Source organism: Tamandua tetradactyla, chromosome 1 (genome assembly GCF_023851605.1).
Source record: "Tamandua tetradactyla isolate mTamTet1 chromosome 1, mTamTet1.pri, whole genome shotgun sequence".
In the NCBI taxonomy this organism is placed as follows: domain Eukaryota; kingdom Metazoa; phylum Chordata; class Mammalia; order Pilosa; family Myrmecophagidae; genus Tamandua; species Tamandua tetradactyla.
Genome location: NC_135327.1, coordinates 6,529,070 through 6,551,964, shown reverse-complemented (window position 1 = coordinate 6,551,964; position 22,895 = coordinate 6,529,070). Strand labels below are relative to the sequence as shown.

Below are 22,895 nucleotides of genomic sequence, written 5' to 3'. Positions count from 1 at the left end.
AGACAAGACAATTGAAATGACTTAGGCTGAGGAGCAGAAAGAAAAAAGAATGTAAAAAAATGAATAGAACTTAAGAAACCATCAGGCGTACCAATGTACACATCATGGGAGTGCCAGAAGGAGAAGAGAGAAAGGGGCAGAAGGAATACTCAGGTAAATAATGGGGTGAAAACTCCCCAAATTTAATGAAAGGCATAAATATACATATTCAGAAAGCCCAACAAACTCCAAACAGGATAAACTTGAAGGGAACCATGCTCACACATAGTAGTCAAAATATTACATGCCCCCCCCCAAAAAAAAATTACCTGCCAAGGTCAAGGAGAGGATTCTGAAAGCTGCAAGAGATCAGCAACGTGTTATGTACAAGGGAGTCCTGATAAGATCAAGCTGTGATTTCTGATCAGAGACCATGGAGGCAAAATGGCAGTGAGATGAAGGAAAACAATAGCCAACAAAGAATTTTATATCTAGCAAGACTGTCTTTCAAAAATAAACTATTTATACATAAGACCTTCTCTCAATGCTTTCCCGGGTGGAACTCAAACAAGACACAATGAAATATAAATGATGTAAGACTAAATCCAAGAACATTTTCTAAATTAAAAGAAGACCTGAATCTAAATATAGAAGAAAGAAAAAAACTCTGCATGGGAAAAAGACTGACCCAGAATAGTCAACCTTAACATGTGCTATTAAAACTATTAGATTTAAGTAAAAGAAAAATCTTCAGGGCTTCTAAGAAAAGAAGAACAAATAGCTTGCTAAGAAAAGTAATAAGGTACTCATTAGTCTTTTTGACAAGCACCTACAAAGCAAAATACTACTGTGGCCGTATTTTCAAGAAAGTGAAGGAAGAAATTATGGGATAAGAATTTTCTAATCGACCAAGCCATCCTTCCAGTATCAGAGCGATAGGAAAACAGCTTTAAACATGCAAAAACTCAGGGAAGCTTTCCTGAGAAATCTAATGAAGAAGGAGTTTTATTCAACCAAGATATGAATGGGGATACTATGACAAAAATATTATTGAATAGCAAGAGTCTTAACTATAGATCTAAGACTAAATCAAAGATGGGATCAAGAATGACACAAAAACTGTTATATGTTCTGATAAAATAGAAATGGTGTAGTTAAAAATGGGAAGAGAATGGAGATGGCAAAAAGAAAGTATAGATTGTCACATACACAAATAAGAATAAAATTCAATTATTAAAATTTGAGAAATCAGGGTGGGCCACGGTGGTTCAGCAGGCAAGCATGCTCGCCTGCCATGCCAGAGGACCCAGGTTCGATTCCCGGTGCCTGCCCATGTTAAAAAAAAAAAAAATAATAAGAAATCAAATATTAGCAGTTAAATAATGAAAAGACTGCTAATGGTATTAAAATTTCTAGAAGTAGAGAAGAAAACAGGAAATATAACATAAATCACCACAGTTCATATAACATAAAATAATACGAAAGGGTTGCAAGCAAATACAATAGTCATATGAAGAACTGCAGCTGGGCACAACTCTCCTATTTCAAAAATATTTTTTCATATTTGTCCTCAAGGCAAAACCCAACTTATACTGCATAGAAGAGAAACACAAAAACCAAGAGACTCAAAAGTCTCAAAATAACAGGATGGACAATAGTATATCAGGAAAATGGGAACAGTAAGAAAGCAGAAGTTATGAACCTGACATCAAATATCATAGAATTCAGACTAAAAGGCACTAGATGTAACAAAGAAGGACAGTTTATAATAAGAAAAGTCATAAGTTTACTTATAATATGAAATAGTCATGAATAATATCTATGTACCAGATAACACAGCAACCACCTTCATAAAGCAGAAACTACAAGAGATGGACGACTAGTTAGAGAGAAGCATAATAAATATAAGAGATTGCAATATACAACCCTTAGTCCAAGATAGATGATGTGGCCAAAAGGTAAATAAAAATAAAAGATCTAACAACAATTAAAACAATGAGGTGAACTTTACTGATATACATTGTATAGGTGGGTAGGTAGGTAGGTACCAAGAGAGAGAGAATTTTATACCTTGATAATTGAGAATATACCTTCCCTTCAAACACACATAGAATATTCAAAAAATTTTGCTATATACTAGACACAAAAGAAAAGTCCATATATTCCAAAAAGGGAAATGATATAAACAGCACTATGATCAGAATGTAATAATAGAAGTTGATAACAAATTTGCAAAAAAAGACCTTCCACCTGAACTTTTAAAATTACAGTGAAATAATTATTTGTGAAAAGGTAGAAAGCTTCTAGAATGTTTAACAAATAATTATAATGAAAATATAACATACTAGCAAATATACAATAGAGTTAACAAATAAATGAGAGTCATTCATAGCATTAAATGCTTATGTCAATAAAAACGAAAGAATGAAAAGGAATGACTTAGATTCTATCCCCGAAAAATGAAAAAAGAAATGAAAAAGTAAACAAAACAAAGTAAAGACAAGAAAGATAATAAAAAAGTGAAAGTAGAAATGAATGTAGTGCAGAAATAAAAACATCAACACAACAAAAACATCATTCTTCACTGAAGCACAGAAAAATTTTAACGCTATAAAAGAGAATTTCACTCAAGTCTATGCAAATATATTTAAAAAATAAAAGCTCTCCTAGCATAATTTACCAAAATTGTCTTAAGATAGAAAGTTTCAAGAGACCGATGTCCATAGGAGAAAGACAGCAAGTTAACAAAGCACCCACAAACAAGCACCTGCCTCAGATGACTCCACAGGGGAAAACTTCAATGTCAAATGCTAAAAGCACCCCTGCTATTTAAATTGTTTCATCTCATACAATATGAAACAGAACTGCCATATTATATCTTTATTTGAAGCAAGTATACCACAAGCTAGCATAAAACAGAACACTACAGAGTAATCCCATTATGAATTACGAATATCAATTCAAAAATCCTAAATAAATCCTAAGAAGTGGAATCCTATACCACATTAATAATACTTTGCAACAGAGTACTAGCAACCCTGAAATCATTTAATATTAGAAAAACACAATAATATACTGTTAATGTAATGTTCATATTATTGCATCTAAGGATTGACACAATAGTACTGAACTGTATACTCTCAAGTGGCTAAAATGGGAAATTTTGAGTTATATATGTGTTATTAATAAAAAGTTCAACACACACACAATCATTGTTTCCACAGGTACCAAAAAGGTGTTAAATGATTTTAATCACTTTCTTGCTGAAACTACTAAAAAATAATAATTGATAGGTTATTCCTTATAATTTTTTTACATGACAAAATATACATGTACTTTGGTCCTCAAACCAACATATTACTTAATATGGCAATGCTAAGGCATTTTCACCAATGTCAAGAAAAAAGTGAAAAAAAGACCCCTAATTACAGGACTGTTTTTTTTTCAATATTGGAGATACTAGTCAATTAATTAGAAAAGAGAAAACTGTATGGGGCATTACAATAAGAATAAATGAGTAAAACTATTTTTATGTTAGATGATATGATTATATACAAGGCAAACCCACTGAAATTAGGAATAAAATTAAGTCAAATATTTAAAAATTCAGTAAGTCATCAAATTATTCAAAATCATTAATTCATATAAAAATCAATTAGCAATTAGAAAATAAAACAGAAGAGAAAAACATTTTATGATTCAACAAAGAGGTAGAATAGTTAGGAATAAACCTAATATGAAATGTGCAAAATAGCTTAAGGAAAATTTCAAAGCTAAGATGAAATATACAAAAACAAACTTGAAATGGAAAAGCATCTCCTCTTTTAGGATTGTATATCTCAATATTAAATATGTTAATTTTCCTTATGTTAATTTGTAAATGTTATGCAACAAAAAAAGGCACAGAAAAAAAATTTTTTTCTGGAACGGGACAAGATTCTAAAGTTTGTACTGAAAAATAAGGATTCATTAATAGCTTGGAAGCCCTAGAAAAGTAAAGCAATGAGAGAGGACTTAGCCAAATGGGAAAAGATTATCTAAAGCCTCAAAAAGTAAGAGAAAGAGGATACTGATGCATGCGTAGAAAGATGAGGCAGAGGAACAGAAGAGAACATCCGAAACCAGACAAGTACAGAGAGAAATTCAGCATAACAGTGTATTTCAAATCACTAGATAAAAGGTAGACTACTAAAGAGACGGAGCTAGGACATTACTTTGTCATTTGACAAGAGATAAAATTGGATCCCATGCCTCATCATGGACAAAAATAAACCCCATAACACAACTATGTGGTGATATTGTGAGCCATTAATTGTACACCATATATGGAATGTTCTTATGATAAGAATGTTTATATGTTTGTATGTTAAGTTTTATCAATAAAAATAAAATAAAGTCTTTCTGTGACTCAGAGTCTAGAAGAAAGGAAGGGAAAGATTGATAAATTGAATAATTTTTTAATTCATGATGTAAAAAACCACCATAAGCAAAGTCAAACTAAAATTCCAGGAAATACTAGCAGAGGAGTAAGGAAGTGAGAAATAGGCGAAATGGCTAATAAAGAGGTGCATTGTCAATAGATTTATGGCTGTAATTGAAATTAGTCTTCATCTAGCCTAGCCAGCTACTACTTAAAAAGTCTAGCACCCTGGAGCGAGCCACGGCTCAGCAGGCAGAGTGCCTGCCTGCCATACTGGAGACCTGGGTTCGATTCCCAGTGACTGCCCATGCAAAAAAAAAAAAAAAAGTCATAGTACCCTGATGAAGCACTTTATTAAGTCCTCAGGGAAGCTGCCAACCATGACCCAGAAGTTCCATGTTCCCAGCTTGCCCTGAAACTCCCGAGAGTTGCTCACTTGCTGAAAAGTCCCTCCCTCAAATAACCTCTCCCTGTAGCCTTGTCAGCTCCGTACAGAGATGGGTGAAATGGCACTGACTGAAAAGGTTTCCCTCCCACACAAACCCTGATGGACTGGCAACCCCAATCTGACTGTGGCAGCATAGCTGCTGGGTTATTCAATCCGTAGACACCAAGAGTAGAGACTTATTGTGTCAGCTTCATGATGACATTTCCTTGTTGGTGTTGTTAGGAGACGGTGGTGATTCCTGGCGGCCCCTCCTGTGCTTGGTTCCCAGCTTCCCCTCTCCACCTCCTCTCAGTCCTTGGGGCAGAACAGGGTGTGCCCAAGTACCCAGCCATGAAGCTATTGAAACACAGAGGGACCTTGTGTTCCCAGAGCCCCGCTCCATCCCTCCGCTTTAAAAACACCACCGTGTCCTGGGAAAAGGAATTTAATTTACTGTGAAGGCCTGGATTCAAATCGGTTTATGGCTTTATTCATTTATTTCTTGATATTCAACTTTATTTCAGAAAGGATTTAAGGGAGCTTTCAAGATCCATAATACATAGTCTGAACAAAAGCACATTTAGCTTATATAAGGAAAACAAAGCAAAGGAGAAACAAGGATAAGAAACATAATAGAGCCATGAATGAGATGAGTGCAACCAATGAATGCCAGAGTCACAGACTCACTAGATGTCACGAAATTGGCTCTAAGCTTTTGGGCAAACAGCACAAAGCGGGGGAACACAGTCAGTTACAGAGTTTAGAGTGAGCATGAGGTAAGCCCAGATAGATGCTCGTGAAAAATGCAAACATTCATGGTAATAAATGGCAAAGGAGACTAGTTCTTCCAAATGTTCTCAGAAAGGGAGTATTGCCTGGTGAGGCGAACACCCTCCAGGTGGCCTCACGTTAGACTCGTGTTAGGAAGAATTCCATGGGGATATTTCTTTAAAGGGTAATTACGTATCAGCTGACAACACATAACTCATTTACAGTAGTTCTCTGAAAGCTTAATATAATGTGATCTGGGGATAAGTTAGAAAAGCCCAGAAGAATGAATGGACTGCTTATCCACCTGCCCCACAGACGTCTACAAATATGATTTTTTTCAATCCATTTTTAGGAAGGTATTAGGAAGCAATAAATTTGAGAACACTATCCTCAACAAGGTCTGAGTTGCAAATAGATTTTGAGCTTGGCTCCAAAGACAATTTACCATGAAAGAGACGAAGCTTAAGCTTCAGCACCCTCACCTGCAAGAGTCCCTTCCAAGGCTCAGTGTAGTTTCCTCCCATGAATAGGGGAGGAAGCAGCAGCCCCATCCATGTGTGGAGGCAGGGAGCACTATTCCAGCCTGGGGGCACCCTCCATGCCATCGTGCTGGTATTGAGTTTCTACTGTGTCCACATTTGGTCAAATACCAGTTACAGCTTACCCTTGGTTGCACTCACCAAGCATGCTGATCTCATATTCTATGACCTCAGGGCAAAAATTCTGAACTAGCCACTGCAACGAAACCTGCTTGGGGTCAGGCTTCACGGCCATATCAGGTCCCAGAGATAGCTACAGCAAGAGAGCAAGGACCTGGTAGAGTGGATTCAGTAGCTGTAGCCCCTGCAATGAGGGTCCATGAGGTCAAGATCAAAGGGCTAGAGTTCTTCAAGGGCTTGTCCCTAGCATGCCTCACCATCTGAGCCAGAGGCTACAGAGGAAGGTACAGGTGTGGCATTACCAATAATAAGTTATGAAACTGGAAATGGTCTTTCCTAAACTATCAGTAATAAGTTTTAAAATTTGATCAACAATGCTAGAGTAAACACTTGGTTTCCTCTGTAAAATAAGATCTTATAAAATACACCATCACAAGAAAAGGTGATTTAAAAAAATCAGCCACAAAGTATAGGAAAAGGTCTTTAAAATAAAAGTTTTTAAAGGCTACAAAGGGATTTAAAGAATTTAAAATAAAGGAATTTGAAAAATAATAAAATATGTTATTTTTCTGGGATGCATAATGTTTGTTGTAGTTTATAAGTTTATAATTGGTTGTAATTTCTTTTACCTCATTCTAAGTAAATAACATTGCATTTGCAGTTTTGCATTTTTCGAAAATAGGGTCGCTGAAATTGTCCAAGCTTTAGGCCTCACAAAATCTGAATCTCCCTCTGCTTGGCGCCATCACTTCCAAGTCTGTCCCTGTGAGTCCTGTGCCCCTCCTTAGGAGAATCATAAGAGAAATCCTATTCTCCCTCTTCCATGGGATTGTGCAAGAGAAAGTTCAAATGAACTAACATCCAAAAATATATATTCTCAACTCCCTACTGTGACACAGACATGAGCTGTTATGATTATTATCATTATTAAAATTTTGAGGATTTACTGAAAAGGGTGGGATATAAGGAGTGATCTTAAGGAATAAGGAAAATGGATTATCAGCCCCGTTCTCAATCAATACAAACTATAGCCAACTTCTCATTTAACCTTTATTTTTCAGTTTAAAATGGGAATATCAAAAAATTTTTAAATGGAAATCTTATCATTTACCTTACATGATCTGTGATCCCAAGATCTTGAATATGGTCTGAGGGTTGGAGGACTTAATTAGAGAACTTAGTGATACAGTAGGATCCACTTGCTTTGAGGGAAATATGGCAGAACTGGAAAGTACCTGTCACATACACAATGCTCAATGTCATTATCCAACAGGGAAATACAAATCAAAACCACAATGAGATACCATCTTACATTCACTAAAATGGCTACTGTTAAAAAATGGAAAATTGGGCGGGCCGCGGTGGCTCAGCGGGCAAGAGTGCTTGCCTGCCGTGCCGGAGGACCCCGGTTCGATTCCCGGCCCCAGCCCATGTAAAAAACAAACAAACAAACAAAATATAATAAAACAAGAAAATGTTTAAAGATGTTTCCCTTTCTTCCTCCCTTCCTTCCTTCCATCCTTCCTTCCTTCTCTGTCTTTCCTTCCCTTCCTCCCTAAAAAAAAAAAAAAAAAAAAAAAAAAAAATGGAAAATTATAAATGTTGGAGCAGATGTGGAGAAATAAAACACTCATTCATTGTTGGTGTAAAACATAAAATGGTGCAGCCACTGTGGGAAACGGTTTGGCAATTGCTTGGAAAGTTGATAATTGCCATATGACCCAGCAATCCCAATTCCAGATATATACCCAAAAGAACTGAAAGCAGGGATTCAAACAGATATTTTCACAACGATGTTCATAGCAGCATTAATCACAATTGTCAAAAGATGGAAGCAACGGATGAATGGTTAAACAATGGAATAGCACTCAGCCATAAAAAGGAATGAAGGCCTGATGATGCCACAACATGAATAAACCTTGAATAAATCACATCAAGTGAAATAAGCTAACACAAAAGGAAATATACTGTAATGAGCTCACTTTTATGAAATTAGCAGAATATGCAAATTCATAAAGTCAGAAACTAGAATACAGGTTACCAGAACCAGATGCCAGAGGGGACTGGGGAATGAATTGTACAGAGTTTCTATTTGAGATGATAAAAAAGTTTTGGCAATAGATGATGGCAATGGAGGCACAACTTAGTGAATGCAATTAATACCACTGAATTGTATGTTAGAAAAAGGATTTAAAAGGGAATATTGGGTTGGATATAAGTTACTACCAAAGGGGAGTAGACCAGTACAACACCTAAACCTAACGTAAACAGTGGAACTAAGTTAATTATGATACTGCTGTTTCGTCGATTGTAACCAAAGTACCACACTAATGCAACATGTTAGGGAAAACTGCATGTGTATCTGGATGGGGGAGGGTTATATAGAAACTCTGTACTTTCTGCATAACTTTTCTGTAAACCTAAAACTGTTCTAATTTTAAAAAATTAAAAATAAAGTAAGCTAATAGGAAAGAAAGTACATAGAAGAGATGACAGCATCTAAAATCATGCAGTATTATAGTAGATTTAAACCCAAATATTTCAGTAATTACATCAAAATAAATGAAATAAATATTCAAATGAAGACAATGATTATCTGACTAAGCTGCTATTATGAAAGGTAAACTTTAACTATAAAGATACTTAAAATTTGAAAGAAATGGGTTGAAATTGTAGAAAAATGAATAAAAATATTCAATAGTTAGTTGAATAACTATTAAATAAATTTAATTTATTATTAAAAATGTTTCCACCAAGAAAACTCCAGAAACAAAGTTTTCCTGGTGACTTTCACAAACTTTTAGGAATATATAGCATACAACTTTTACAAACTTTTCCAGAAAATGGGAAAGAACAAGCACTTCCAATGCCTCTAGTGAGGCCATCCTAAAGTTGATAACATGATTGTGTGTGAAAAGGATCCAAAAAATTTATAGATAAATTCTTATTATTATAATTAAAAAATAAATTTAGCAAGAACATAAGGCTATGTTGTTAGTATAAAAAATTAACTGCATTTTTATTGATCATGATCAGTAACAGAGAGGCTGGAAACTAAGATTTCTTAAATTACACCATTTTCAACAGCACCCCACACAGCAAATACTTGGGAATAAATCTAACAAGATGTGCTGGTTTGAACCTGTTATGTACCTCAGAAGAGCCATGTTCTTCTAATCCATTCCTGTGGGGACAGACCTGCTGTCGGTGGACCTTTTGATTAGGTTATTTCCATGGAAATGTGAAGCACTCAATTCAAGGTCAGTCTTAATCTTTTCTTAGACCCTTTATGGGAGAGAAGCTAAGAAAGAAAATGCCCCAAGGAGAAGCAGGAAGGACTCACAGGAGCTAAGAGAGCCATTTGAAACCAGAAGCTGAGAGAGAAGGACAGCAGACATTGCCATATGCCTTCCTGTGTGTCAGAGGAACCCCAGATGCCAGCTGCCTTTCCTCTGAGAAAGTATCCTCTTGTTTGGCACCAGAGAAGTGGGGTACTATGATTTGCAAATACCAAAAGTGCTGGGATGGCTTTATAAATGGATAAGGGAAAAGTTCTGGGAGAATTTTTATATGCTTGATAGAAAAGGTCTGAATTGCTTTGAACAGACTGTTGGTAGAAATGTGGACTTGAAATGAGGTCTTAGACAGAAATGATGAATGTGTCACTGCAAACTGGAAGGAAGGTGCCCCTTGCTTTAAAGTGGCAAAATTGAGTACTGGTGTTGGATGGAAAGGAGAATTTGAAAGTGATGAACTGGGATATCTAGCTGAGGAAATTTCCAAACTTAATGTGAAAAATGCAGCCTGGGTTCTCCTTGCAGGCTACAGTAAAATGTGAGAGGAAAGGAATATGCTGAGAACTGAACTCTTGGGTACAAAGAAACCAGAAACTGATAGTTTGGAAAATTTCAAACTTTCGGAAAATGAGTCCCCAGAGAATAGTGCCCCATGTGAAGATTTAAGAAAACAAGGACCCAGTCTGCTATTTCAGCACAAGCCAGGATTGGAAATGGAGTTATCCAGAAAGGATTTGTGGGAAATCCTGTTGTCTGATGGTTGGAATCCCTGTGATGCATGCCAAGCCAAAAAAATTTTTGTGAGAGCTGTATGAATGGAACCACTGTGAGTCTGGATTGAAAAAAAAAGGGCAGAAAAAGGGACAAATTGAAGGAAAAATGACTTCCAAGGCAGAATCGTGGAAGCTTTGGTCTGAAGCCAAGAAATTTCAGGGCAGGAGAGCCGACTCACCCATGCATGAGGAGTGGGTGATTTACCCTGGAGCAGAGGGCGGGCCTTCCACCTCGATGCTCAGAAAGACTTTTTGTGCCCCAGGCCTCAGAGAGGACCATGTATAACCAGCCACCCGTTCAAATATAAAATATATTTTAAAGAAAAATCTCCACAAATAAATATAAAAAGGATAATCTGACAAACAAACTATGGTACATCCATACAATGGAATGTTACTCAGCAATGAAAAGATATTGGCTTTAAAGCCATGAGAAGACATGGAAGAACCTTAGATGCACATTTCTGATTGAAAGAAGCCAGTCTGAAAAGGCCATATACTATATGATTCCAACCATATTACAACCTGGAAAAGACAAAACTACAGAGACAGTAAAAAGATCAACAGTTGCCAGGGATTTGAGGGGAATGGAAGAGGAATGAATAGGTGGAGCACAAGATCATTTTTAGGGCAATGAAACTATTCTGCTACATAGTAATAGTGGAAACATAAGATTCTGTATTTGCCAAAACTCATAGAACTGTATGATACAAACAATGAACGTGATGTGGACTATAGACTTCAGTTACTAATAATGTATCAACATTAGTTTATCAATTATAACAAATTCCACACTAATGCATTAACACAAGATGTTAAAAATAGGAGAAACCGTGGGAGGGGGGTGTGACGGGGAGATAGAAACGCTGCATACTTTCTGCCCAATTCTTCTGTAAACCTGAAAATACTCTAAAAATAAAGTTTATTATTTTAAAAGAAAGAAAATCAAACAGAAAAACTGGCAAGAGCCTTAAATGTGCACTTTATGAAAGAAAATATGTAAATGCCCAATTACCGCATGAAAGGCACTCACTCAAGCTTTAGTAACCATTCAAATGCAAATTAAAACCACAATAGGATGCCACATAAACACACCAAAATGGCCATAAAAATATACAGTGTATATTATTCTTTAAGGTGAAACTATTACAAACATTTCTTCAAAATCAGGAATAAAGGCAGATCAACCACTATACTTCTGTTTCACAGTGTACTTGAATCTTAGCCAGTGTACTATGCTAAAAATAGAAATTAAAACATATATATTTGAAAGGAAAACACAAAATTGTCCTTTAGGCACACAATAATAATTGGCTATTCAGAAAAGCCAAAAGGAACCATGGACAAGTCATTAGAAATAACAAGACATTATAGTAATATAAGATTAATAAACAACATAAATTGCATTTTTGTATTCCAGAAACAGAAAAGTAATGTTTAAAGATATGATTTGCAATATTATAAAAAATATAAATAAGATGTGCAAGGCCTGCGTAAGAAGTATCATAAACCTTCTTGGAAGATATTAATGAAGACCAAAACATCTGGAGAATTATATATTTAAGATAATGTTGTAAAGATGTTATTCCATACAACCCAAATCAAAATCCATAAGAGGTGATTTGAAGAAATTGACACAATATTTCTAATATTTATATGAAAATGAAAAAATCCTAAAATATTCTGAAAAACAAGACTGGAAATATGCTTTAACATAAAGCAAGATTTATTAGAAAGTTCAGGAGATTATATAGCGGCTTTGGCAAAATGAAATACAGTGTAGTGAAATAAAGAGCTCAGAAAAAGTCCTATCGATATAATCAAAGTTTTTATATGCCTGGGTAAAAAGAGGAGCTCTTCAATAAGTGGGTCAGAAACAACAGAAAAAAACTTATATTGGCCTCTGACTGCACACCTTACAAAAAAATCAATTCCAGTGAACCGGAGGCCCCAGCCACTCCCAAGCCGGCCCCGAGGAGCGCGCTGCACGCAGCGGGGGGCAGCACCGGGATGTGGGGCGCGCCTGCCAGCACGTCTTCTTGCTACCAAAAGTGGCCTTTAGTTTGTAAAATCAGTTAACCCATATTCAGGGGAAGGAGCCATTTACCTGTTCAATATGTGTTTGGCAGCTGTTTGAAATCAAAGTTTTCAAGAAAAAACACCACTCTTGGTTTATAAATCTATAGTTCAGTTAGGAGGATGTCTCCACTTTGGCACATCTGTGGGCTCCTTATCTATCTCAGAAAGGCTAATAAGGAGGGGCAAGTTTCAGCCCCTTGATCAAGTAGTGGCAGACAGCATATTTCCAAATTGCATCTTGTTGCTGCAGTTTCCTGAACTGGAGACGTTGCTTCACTGTGTGACAGAGGAAAAAGAAATAGATAGCGAGAAACATTACAAATACAGCAAACAGAAGACATTAAAGTGGCTGGGGGAGAAAGGTAATTCAAACTACAGCAGCATTAAAAGCCAGTAACGGCAAGTTTGGAGCCCAGTACAATCAGGTGCCTTTTTACCTGGTGCCCAGGTGTCCAGAGATAAGGAAGAGGATTACATTTGTTAGGCCCACTGTCTGATAACTGAATACATTTCTGAAGGATTAAGTGATGACTTACCTAAATATTTAAAGCTTCCAGAACCTTTGCCTTCATTGTCAAACCCTCTGTCAAAGAAAACAAAGTTATCAGATGAGCCTGTAGAAGCAAAAGATGACACTAAATTTAATGCTAAAGATTTGAAGACTGATAAGAAAAATAGCAAAGTGACTGCAGCTCAGAAGGCTCTACCTAAGGTTGACAAGCATGGAGTGAAAAGTATCGACACCTTTTTTGGTGCAAAACTTAAAAAAATTTTGAAAATGCTTGAAACTTTGAAAATGAAATCTAGCAAAAACTTATTTTTGCATTTTACCCGTTCTATTTTCATCCTTCTTCTCTGCCACTATACTCCCTGACCTTTAATTGCCACCTTTTGGGAAAAAATAAAATAAGAAAATGTCCAACAAAGATGCCAAAGAGCAGTTTTCAAATTCACTTCAACATTTCTTTGTATTTGATTTTTGTTCCTGAACAAAATATGAAAAAGTGATTGTATAACTTCATGACTGGTGGCCTTTGGCAACTTGTTTGACATAATAAAAAGTAATTAAGTGAACTGAATTAACATATAGCAGCACAATTTTCTCAAAAGACTGGCATGGGACGATAAAAAAATCAGTTTCAGACAGTTTTAGTATATAAATGTGAAAGTCAAAATTTCAGAACTTTAACGCCCCAGCGGAAGAGCTGAGGTCAACATCGAATTTGAAATATTTAAAGTGGATACAAAACTGCTTCAGTAATGCAGACAATTAAGTGCGTTGCTGTGGGTGATGGTGCCGTTGGTAAAACATGTCTCCTGATACCCTCCACAACAAACACGTTTCCATCTGAACATAGACCGACAGTTTTGACAACTCCGCAGTCACAGTTATGATTGATGGAGAGCCATATACTCTTGGACTTTTTGATACTGTAGGGCAAGAGAATTATGGCAGATTACCACCGCCGAGCTACCCACAAACAGATGTATTTCTAGTCTGTTTTTCAGTGGTCTCTGTCCTCATTTGAAAATGTGAAAGAAAAGTGGGCACCTGAGATAACTCATCACTGTCCAAAGACTCCCTCCTTGCTTGTTGGGACCCAGACTGATCTCAGAGATGACCCCTCTACTATTGAGAAACTTGCCAAGAACACACAGAAGCCCGTCACTCCGGAGACTGCTGAGAAGCTGCTTGTGACGTGAAGGCAGTCAAATATGTGGAGTGTTGTGGAGTGTTCTGCACTCACGCAGCAAGGGCTACAGAATGGATTTGATGAAGCAATACTGGCTGCCCTGGAGCCCCCAGAACCGAAGAAGAGCCACAGGTGTGCACTGCTATGACCATCTCTCCAGGGCCCTTCCTGCACAGCTGGTGTCGGCATCATACTAAAAGCCATGTTGAAATCAAACTAAAGATTAAAAATTAAAATTCGTTTTTGCAATAATGACAAAGACCCTGCACTGCCCACATGCACACGTGTGAGACAAGGCCCCGAGGTGTGGCCCTCATGCCCCCTCCCAATGCTAGCTAATTTTTAATAATTGTGTATAGGCATAAAAGTGGTCAGTACTAGTTTTTGTTTTGTTGTTTCAAAAATTTTTTTGTTTGATTTGTTAAAAGCAAGGCATGCTTGCAATGACTCTGTAACAGACTCATTTGAATTGTTGAAGCTGCACCCTGGTTCCACTCTGACAAGTAATCTGAGACATCTTAGTGGTTTTCTTGTTTTTCCTTCTTTCCCTTTTCTTTTTTTGGGGGGGGTGGGGAGAGTCTGAGGGAGTTTGTTTTTATTTAGTCTTGTTTTTAATTCGTTAGCCAGTGGTGGACAGCCCTTGAGGGGGGGAGATGGATTGATTCCACACTCTTCCTAGGTCTAGTTTAGAAAACATTTTCCACCTGGTGCTTTTAGGAAGAAGTATGTCAATGCCTCTCATTTAATAACATACTCCTTTTTGAAAGTTGCCTTTTCTCTCCACGCTTGGGTAGCTTCAGTATTTGATGAAATTCAGGAAAGTGGGTGGAACCTGGCTTGCCCTCCTGTTTTCTGGCATGCATTCTATAAATGACTGTGACTTTCAAGGAAATCTGTTTGCTATTTGCCGAATTTTTTTTAAGTTAATTTCTAACTTCGTTTACTGATAAAGAAGAAAAGTATTACACCTTTTGAAATACACCAAATGAGTTGCATTCTTAATTAAAAAAACATTTTCCCTGTCAGTCATTGTCTTATATGCTTAGCGTATAGATGTGCAGTTTAATAGTGCCTGATATGGTTGGTGTTCCTAGAACACACCTGAAGACCTGGTATATAGAGGAGATGTGGGGAGTGGAGCTAAAAGAGAGATGTCTGGAATGATTCCCATCCTCTTTCAAGTGTTGGGGAGGGAGCCCCTCTTCGTTAAGAACTGGGGGTGGGCGTGGGGTGGGGAGGACATTTAACAGCATGGACCAGTCAGGGGAATCCCCTTATTTCTGTTTTGCAGCCGAAGAACCCTAGAGAAGCCAGCTGAGGTTCTCTATTTTAACAAAAATCATGGAAAGGCTCTTATGAAGACTGTTCATGAGTGTTAGTAGGGATATTATCAGCTTTTATTTTCCCTTTTTTTTTTTTATTTTTAGGTACTCTTTTCCACCTTCTCCAATCCTAATCCTTGTAGATTCGTTAGTGTTGAACCAATGCTTTCTCATGTCTCAACTGTTTATATATGCATTCTTTTCAGATGTATTAAACAAACAAAATACCCTTCAAAAAAATTTCAAAATTTTTAAAGGAAAACAGAGCCAAGGAATCCCCATGTTCTCAGATAGAATCATCTAGTGATTAGGAGCATAAACTTATAATTAAAAGCCAACTTCAAATCTTGTCTCCATTGTTCAATAGATAATAGGCCTGTGACATGTAATTTAACCTCTGCCTCAGTTTCCTCACCTGTAAAATGATGGCAATAATTTTACCTATCTCATGCATGGAGATCTACCTCATGGGATGGATGTGACAATAAAATGATTTTGTGTACGTAAATCACTAAAAATAGTGCCTGGCATGAAGGAAGTACTCTAGGGTTTACTTACTATTGTTACTATTATTATTGTGTTTATAAAATTCTTCCTGGTGTGCCTGAATCAGTGTTTCTGCACTGTAGAAGGTCAAAGAAGGGAAAGGTGAGGCTCCTTGATTTCTTCCTTGCTCTGTCCTCTGTCCTCCACTGTGGTTCTAGCCTCCACAGTTAAACATGTCAGTTGCTCTGATCCTTAAGTTTCTGTGGTTTCTAGATGTGCATGGGACTCACTATCAGGGGTCTAATCAGCCTGGGACCTTCAGTTTCATGTCTGAGTAACCAAGCACTCACTGTACAACTCAACACCTAGTAATGCCCAGTCCTGGCCTTTCAGGGAGTTGAGATCAAGTCCTCAAGTTTCAAGCCTAAGACATAACATCAGCTGATGCCGAAACTCTCGGACCTGCTACCGGCTGCACCATGAAGCCTGCTAAGTTGGGGTTTCTCCTTGGGCTTTTCATCTTCTCCTTGCTGACCGGCCCACTGATGGGTGGTGTTGATAAAGTTACCGAAATGGTGTGTGGAAAACTCAAAGGTATGAACTTGAGAAGAGGTTGTTGAAAAGAAATCCAAAGACCGATTTGAGAGGGGGAAGGTGTTGAAAGCATCTGTGATCCAGGTGGTCCAGGCAGTTCCTTCTTTGGTGTCAACCCCATAGATCCTTCGTCCTTTGACCCAGGTCATAACTTAATCGGGGGCGCTTGTAGGTGTTAGGTGAGGAAGAGCAAATTATGATACAAATGAGTCCCTTCTGGAAAGGAATCTCTTCGGTAGGAGGCCCCTTTTGAATTGGGGTTTTAGGGCAAATTTCAAAGGTCTCATACTGGGATGCGAGAGAAATGGGAGGTGGGAGATTAATCGAATGGAGGCCATTTAAGTATCTGAGCTCTGGACATATGAAAACACTTGAATACTTGTCCCTGAATAGAGGACCTCACAATGTAGAAGTGAAACGGCAAGAGGAATTTCTTCCATAAACAATATGTACCGGCACAGATCTTGGGGAGGTGTCACAATCTACTCTGAGTCAGATACTCCAAATTCTGGCCCTGTTACTTAGAGGATGTGTGCCCTTAGACAAGTCACTAAACTGCTTACTAGCCCTTAGCCTCAGTTTCTAAATGCATAAAATAGAAATAAGTAAATTTCCTGCTTCAGAGGGTGGTTGTAAGATATTGTGCATAATTGTATTTATTTATTTACTTACTTGTTTTTGGGAGGTGCATGGTCCAGGATCAACCTGGGTCTCCCGCATGGGCAGGTGAGAATTCTACCACTTTGAAGTACCGTTGTACCGTCCTTTGGGGGATGGTGGCGGGGTAGGGGGGGTGGGCGTGCATGGTCTGGGAATCGAACTCGAGTCTCCTGCATAGAAGGTGAGCATTCTACCACTGAAACACCCGTGCACCCCATAACTGCATTTAAATAGCTAGCTGTATCAGGCCATAAATTCCAGGCTGTCTGCTTGAGTAAGGTGGGGTCAACAATCTATGATTGTGGCTAATTGCACCTCTCCCACTCCCCTATTCTTTTTTTTAATTAATAAAACCAATCAACATACAATATGAACATTCTTTTTTTTCATCACATAGTCGTATATTAATCATCATTATCATTTCTTAGAATATTGTATCAATTCAGAAAAAGATATAAAAAGAAAACAAAAAAAATTCATACATACTATACCCCAGCCCTCCCATTCACCGATCACTAGCATTTCAATCTACTAAATTTATTTTGACATTTGTTCCCTCTATTATCCATTTATTTTTAATCCATATGTTTTACTCATCTGTCCTAAGGTAGATAAAAGAAGTATCAGACACAAGGTTTTCACAATCACACAGTCACGTTCCGAAAGCTATATCATTATACAATCATCTTCAGGAAACATGGCCACTGGAACACAGCTCTACATTCTCAGGCAGTTCCCTCCAGACTCTCTGCCATGCCTTAACTAAAAAGGTGGTATCTATTTAATGCATAAGAATAACCTCCAGGATAACCTCCTCACTCTGTTTGGAATCTCTCAGCCATTGACACTTTTTGTCTCATTTCTCTCTTCCCCCTTTCGGTCGAGAAGGTTCTCTCAATCCCTTGGTGCTCAGTCCCAGCTTATTCCAGGATTTCTGTCCCACACTGTCAGCAAGGTCCACACCTGGGAATCATGTCCTATGTAGAGAGGGGAAGGGCAATGAGTCCACCTGTCGTGTTGGCTGAGAGAGCAAGGCCACATCTGAGCAACAAAAGAGGTTCTCTTGGGGGTGACCCCCAAGCCCAATCCCAAGTAGGCTTAGCCTATCCTTTGCAGGGTTAAGTCTCATATGAACAAACCCCAAGATTGGGGGCTCAGCCCACTGCTTTGGCTATCCCCACTTCTTGTGAGAATATCAAGAATTCTCCACTTGGGGAAGGTGAATTGTTCCCCTTTCTCACCATTACCCCAAGGCCACTCCCCTATTCTTAACAATAAAAACAGAGAGTTTGCCTTTGGAAAAGTAGAAAGAAAAGATGACAAGCTGAGGGACAAGTGAGCATTACCCCCAGGGATATGCACCTTGGTTTTCTTAGCTAGTGCTTTGAAGATAGCAGAGGGCCCAGTTAGCTAAAATTTGGTATTTAGGTGGTGTGGAGAGCACATGAAAACTGGAATGTTGGCTTTCTGAATTGTGTGCCCTACCTGAGGAAGATGAGAGTATGGAGGAGCAGGAGAATAATGGGTTTTGGCAAAATGGAAGATGTGAAATGGGGGGATTCTCATGGCTTTTCACAAGTGGTGGAACCTCCTTTTTCACTGACCACCCCTCCAAGTCACTGGTCAGGACCAGAGCCTGGAGTCGTTCCACCATTTTGCATTGCCTAAGGCCAGTCTTGCCAAATCACCCAATTCCAAGGGAAAATCAGCTGTTCTTCAGTGACCTTGAACATGGGAATGTTTGCAGGCTAAACTGATGAACTTTTAAGTGTCCATAAAGACAGTATCTCCTGCTGCTAACCAACCAACCAACCAACCCGCAATTCAATGGGAATCTCTCATGCAGATCCCTGCGAAATGGACATGGACATTGGCAGCTGCTATGAAATTCACTTCAGATATTTCTACAACAAAACCTCCAAAAAATGTCAAAGTTTTTTCTTCACTGGCTGTGATGGCAACCTTAACAACTTCAAGCTTAAGATAGAATGTCAAATCACCTGTGTTGAAGACTATAAAATAAAACAGTAAGGAACCCAATCCCATTTTTGGTCTTTGGGGGGAAGAAAAGGGAGGCTCTGAGATCCCAGGATACAGAGGTACAGATCAGCAGCTGGTTCTGATTTGGGGTAGGAAGAGGGAGGACTGTCAAAATCAAAAGGTTTAATGGTTGGGTTGGATCTCAGGATCATTTTGCTCCTTTTTGCAGTTAAGAAATAAAAAATCCAGAGAGAAAATAATAGTGACCATTTATTAAACAATTACCAAGTGTCAGGCACTGCACTAAGCAATATATATATATATATATATATGATTTAAAGTTAAAACCACCCTAAGGTAGATGTGTATCATTATTTTCATGTGACAACTAAGGAAAACAAGGCTAGCAGGAGTAGCTAACCTACACAACGTCACATTATTAAATGGTATAGCCAGGTTTCTACCACGATCTGACAGTCACCTTACGTGTACAAGGTCACCCAAATCCAACCCTTGAATGCTTAGACCTGTGAACCCTCCATAAGAACACGCTGGTTTTTACAACCAAGCTCCCTTCCCACAGATTAATATTTCCCAGTCATAGGAACTGAAGGTTCATGGACTGAGGGATGGCTCATTTCCAGAAGAGTGAGATGAGCAGTGGTCTTGGGAGTAAATTCAAAAGCAAAAATTTTGTTTAATTTATTTCATATCCCTGGTGAATCTCTGCAGTGCCTGCCACACAGTAAACAATGACTATGTTTTGGGTTGAATAGACAAAAGAATGAGAAATTAATCAATGAACAGGAGGGACATTGAAAGAGAAGGCATCCTCTGAGCTTCCCCTGAGATAAAAATGACCTTTGTTAATTCAGGGAGAATTTCCAAAATCTACAACATAGATCTGTTTTGTTTTTTTTGTTTGCTTAAACAGGAATTCCTAAGAGGATGTGAGCTGCTTGATAAACCATCTGGAACCACCAAGGAGCTGTTTAATATATCACCTGAAACCAAGAGAGAAGAAAGTTGAGACCAATTTTGGTATCTTTGAAATAATCCTTGAAACTTCCATGCTTTTGCTATTTTCCTGACCCTAATTTTGTCTTTCCTGATGAATAACTCTAGAACCATTAAAATGAAAAAGTATTTGTGACAGCTCCCCTTTTTTCTGAATTTCTCTCACACTGCCTTATTCAGAACTGGAATGTCAAAAGTTTCCATCCACTAACTCCTCCTTTCTCCTAAACCATTCCTCATACATGCAAACAATACTCAGACTGTTTTAAGTTTGACTCACCAGATTGGTTTAGGTTTGTATCACTTTCCTTATCACGAAGAACTAGTTAATGGACAGTGTTGGATTTCAGACTAAGAGCAGAAGGAACTCTTGATGCTGAGCTCCCTCAGCGTTCTTGGCAGGTCCAAGGACACAGATATGAGCCAATTGCCATACTAGCTAGAATTGTATCCTCCAAATGGCATAGCTAATAACACCCTCCCCTGCCAGCATCTCACCCTGCCTGATACATGCACGTGTACATCAAAGGAGAACGCCTCAGCACTCTGTCATATGAACCCTAAGTCAACAAGCCCCCATCCAGTCAGGGAACAACACACCACCTAATGGGCACCCTCCCCTCCTGGCGTCACTGTCCCTTTAAGACAAAGCTCCCAGAACAAAGAACCTGAGCCATCTTCTTTTTCTTCCTCCTGGCTCCCCAGGTAGGAGCCAATTTCAGGTTCCTACTTGCTTTCTTCTTTTCGCTCTCCCACCTGCTTCCTCCATACTTTATTCCTTCAATAAAGCTGTTAATCTTTGGCTCGCTGTCTTGAGTGGAATCCTTAACGACCCTGTGCCTAACAGACAGAAGCTGTGCTCCCTTTTGCCCTTCAAAGCAAACTTAACAGTAAACCTCACATTCAGATGTAATGTCCCTGCACTCAGAACAAATTTTTCCTTGTCAAGTTTCCTGATTAATGTCCACAGTCATGAACCACAATTAGTCTAACTGACCTCCTGACCTGGTCCCCAATTCATGAATAGTTATTTTGACATTTGTTTAATACCTGAATCATTGAAATTTGACACATCCATTGCCAGTCACTCCGGAAAGGAAACCCTCAACTTCAGCCAAATGAACTTTTCCGCTACAACAGAACAAACATCCAAACACTGGTTTCCAAGAGTCTTCTGAATATAATGCTACAAAGTTTAGCATAGCCATTATCTGCCCAGATGCAGGGCATTCATGTTGACTATGTCACCTCTGAATTGTTTTTTTCAGGCATCTCAGATGATCCCACACAGAAGTAGGAATTTCTTAGAGAAAAAATCCAATCCCTCACCTATGAATTACATTTTGTGCCAGTGACAGCTAGGCCTAACATCAAGGGCATGATAAGCCAGGAAAATCCTATAATGACACACATAACCTGATTTCTGCTAATCTTAAAACTAGGAAACCCAGTCCCCAAACAGAGGCATTTTTCTGCAAAAATGTGCTGCCTTCCGGCTCAGGCCCTCATCCAGACAGGGTTTCCTCTGAAGAGGTGGGACTTTAATGATCTAGTTTACTCAGGGACATTTCTACTTTGGTGAAGACCCTAGAATTACTGATCATTCTTGAGTCCAATCAACTGCAAGAACCATGCCATGGACCCTAAAATAACAGGGACCAGCTAATCTGACTGGTCCATATAAATGGAAGTTGAGAGATTTTCCTATAGTGAGACATGATGCTGGCTATCCAAGAAGTGAACAAAATGAAATGCTCTCATGGGCTGTTTTCTTTCTCTTTCCAGCCAACTCCTGGAGAAGCCACAGAAGTAAAAGAGGTTACCTGGGTATGAAAACTTAAAGTCAAGACTGAGTGTCCTCTAGGGAAAGACAGGGCAGTAGGTGAGAAAAGGAACAGATACACAGGACGGACTGCTGGGACCCAAAGCTAGGGAAATTAGTTTGGTTAGAATTTTTGAGTCATGCTATTCTCCCCAACACATAGATCTGGGTTCAGCATTGCCTACTGCTTTGTCAGACCAGAAACAGCAAGTACCACAAGGGGAACTGAGATAACATAATGTTAGCTCCCAGTTCCCCTTTCTTCTATACATACTGAGGGATAGATGACTAAACCTCAAAAAGAAAATTTCCACAGAAAATACGTCTAGGGCAGAAGTATAAATAAGTTCTCTGGGAGAGAAAGATTGGGGGAGGAAGGGGATTAGTTTTTCTCAGAAACAAATGGGAATAAACAAGCCCATCCTGGTCAATTGTGGGGTGTCTGCTTTCATTATTTGCACACTTTCCTGCTTTGGGTATAAGGCCTATCTTGTGTTTTCTCTGCCCTATTCCTGGCATCAGCCATTTCTCTCAGGAGCCCTGTTTTTTTTTTTAGTAGAGGTTGATGTTTAGAGGCCAAGTTCTCACTGCAAAGTGTGCCAGTTACTACTGGGGCACTGAGACTCCCAAACCCTCTTAATGGAAGAGCTGAAGATTATCTGTATGCATATATACATGTCACGCATGTACATCTAAATGTAGGCTTACAGCTATCTCTGAAGTAAAAACAATGACTTCACTCCAATCCCTTCCAATTCCATCCAGCCTCATCGGATTCACCCTGGCTGCCATTATCCTTGATATTCACTTATCTATTCAGTCCATAACCAATTTCTCATCGCGGCTGCCTCCACCTTCCCCACTTGTATGCCCACCTCATCTCCTTTGGCACCCCATGCCTGGCTACATTTCAAAG

At 38.5% G+C, this 22,895-nt stretch overlaps 1 protein-coding gene and 2 pseudogenes across 1 annotated transcript; all 3 read left to right on the top strand.

Annotated features, from left to right (window-relative positions):
* The first annotated feature begins 5,597 nt into the window (after positions 1-5,597).
* On the top strand, positions 5,598-13,278 carry LOC143680003 (ribonuclease H2 subunit B pseudogene; annotated as a pseudogene).
* A 386-nt stretch (positions 13,279-13,664) lies between these two features.
* Positions 13,665-14,246, top strand: LOC143683309 (cell division control protein 42 homolog pseudogene; annotated as a pseudogene).
* A 2,058-nt stretch (positions 14,247-16,304) lies between these two features.
* SPINT4 (serine peptidase inhibitor, Kunitz type 4) lies at positions 16,305-20,941 on the top strand. Its single transcript, XM_077159430.1, has 3 exons — positions 16,305-16,500; positions 19,007-19,187; positions 20,075-20,941. The coding sequence occupies exons 1-3, from the start codon at positions 16,386-16,388 to the stop codon at positions 20,082-20,084; spliced, it is 306 nt and encodes a 101-aa protein (XP_077015545.1). The 5' UTR covers positions 16,305-16,385; the 3' UTR covers positions 20,085-20,941.
* Positions 20,942-22,895: the final 1,954 nt, after the last annotated feature.

What these genes read in the sequence shown, in the direction of transcription:
- SPINT4 (XM_077159430.1), top strand. Translation starts at nt 16,386, where the DNA reads ATGAAGCCTGCTAAGTTGGGGTTTCTCCTTGGGCTTTTCATCTTCTCC. An exon ending in GGTGTGTGGAAAACTCAAAG is followed by an intron (nt 16,501 to 19,006) that starts GTATGAACTTGA and finishes TCTCTCATGCAG; the next exon opens with ATCCCTGCGAAATGGACATG.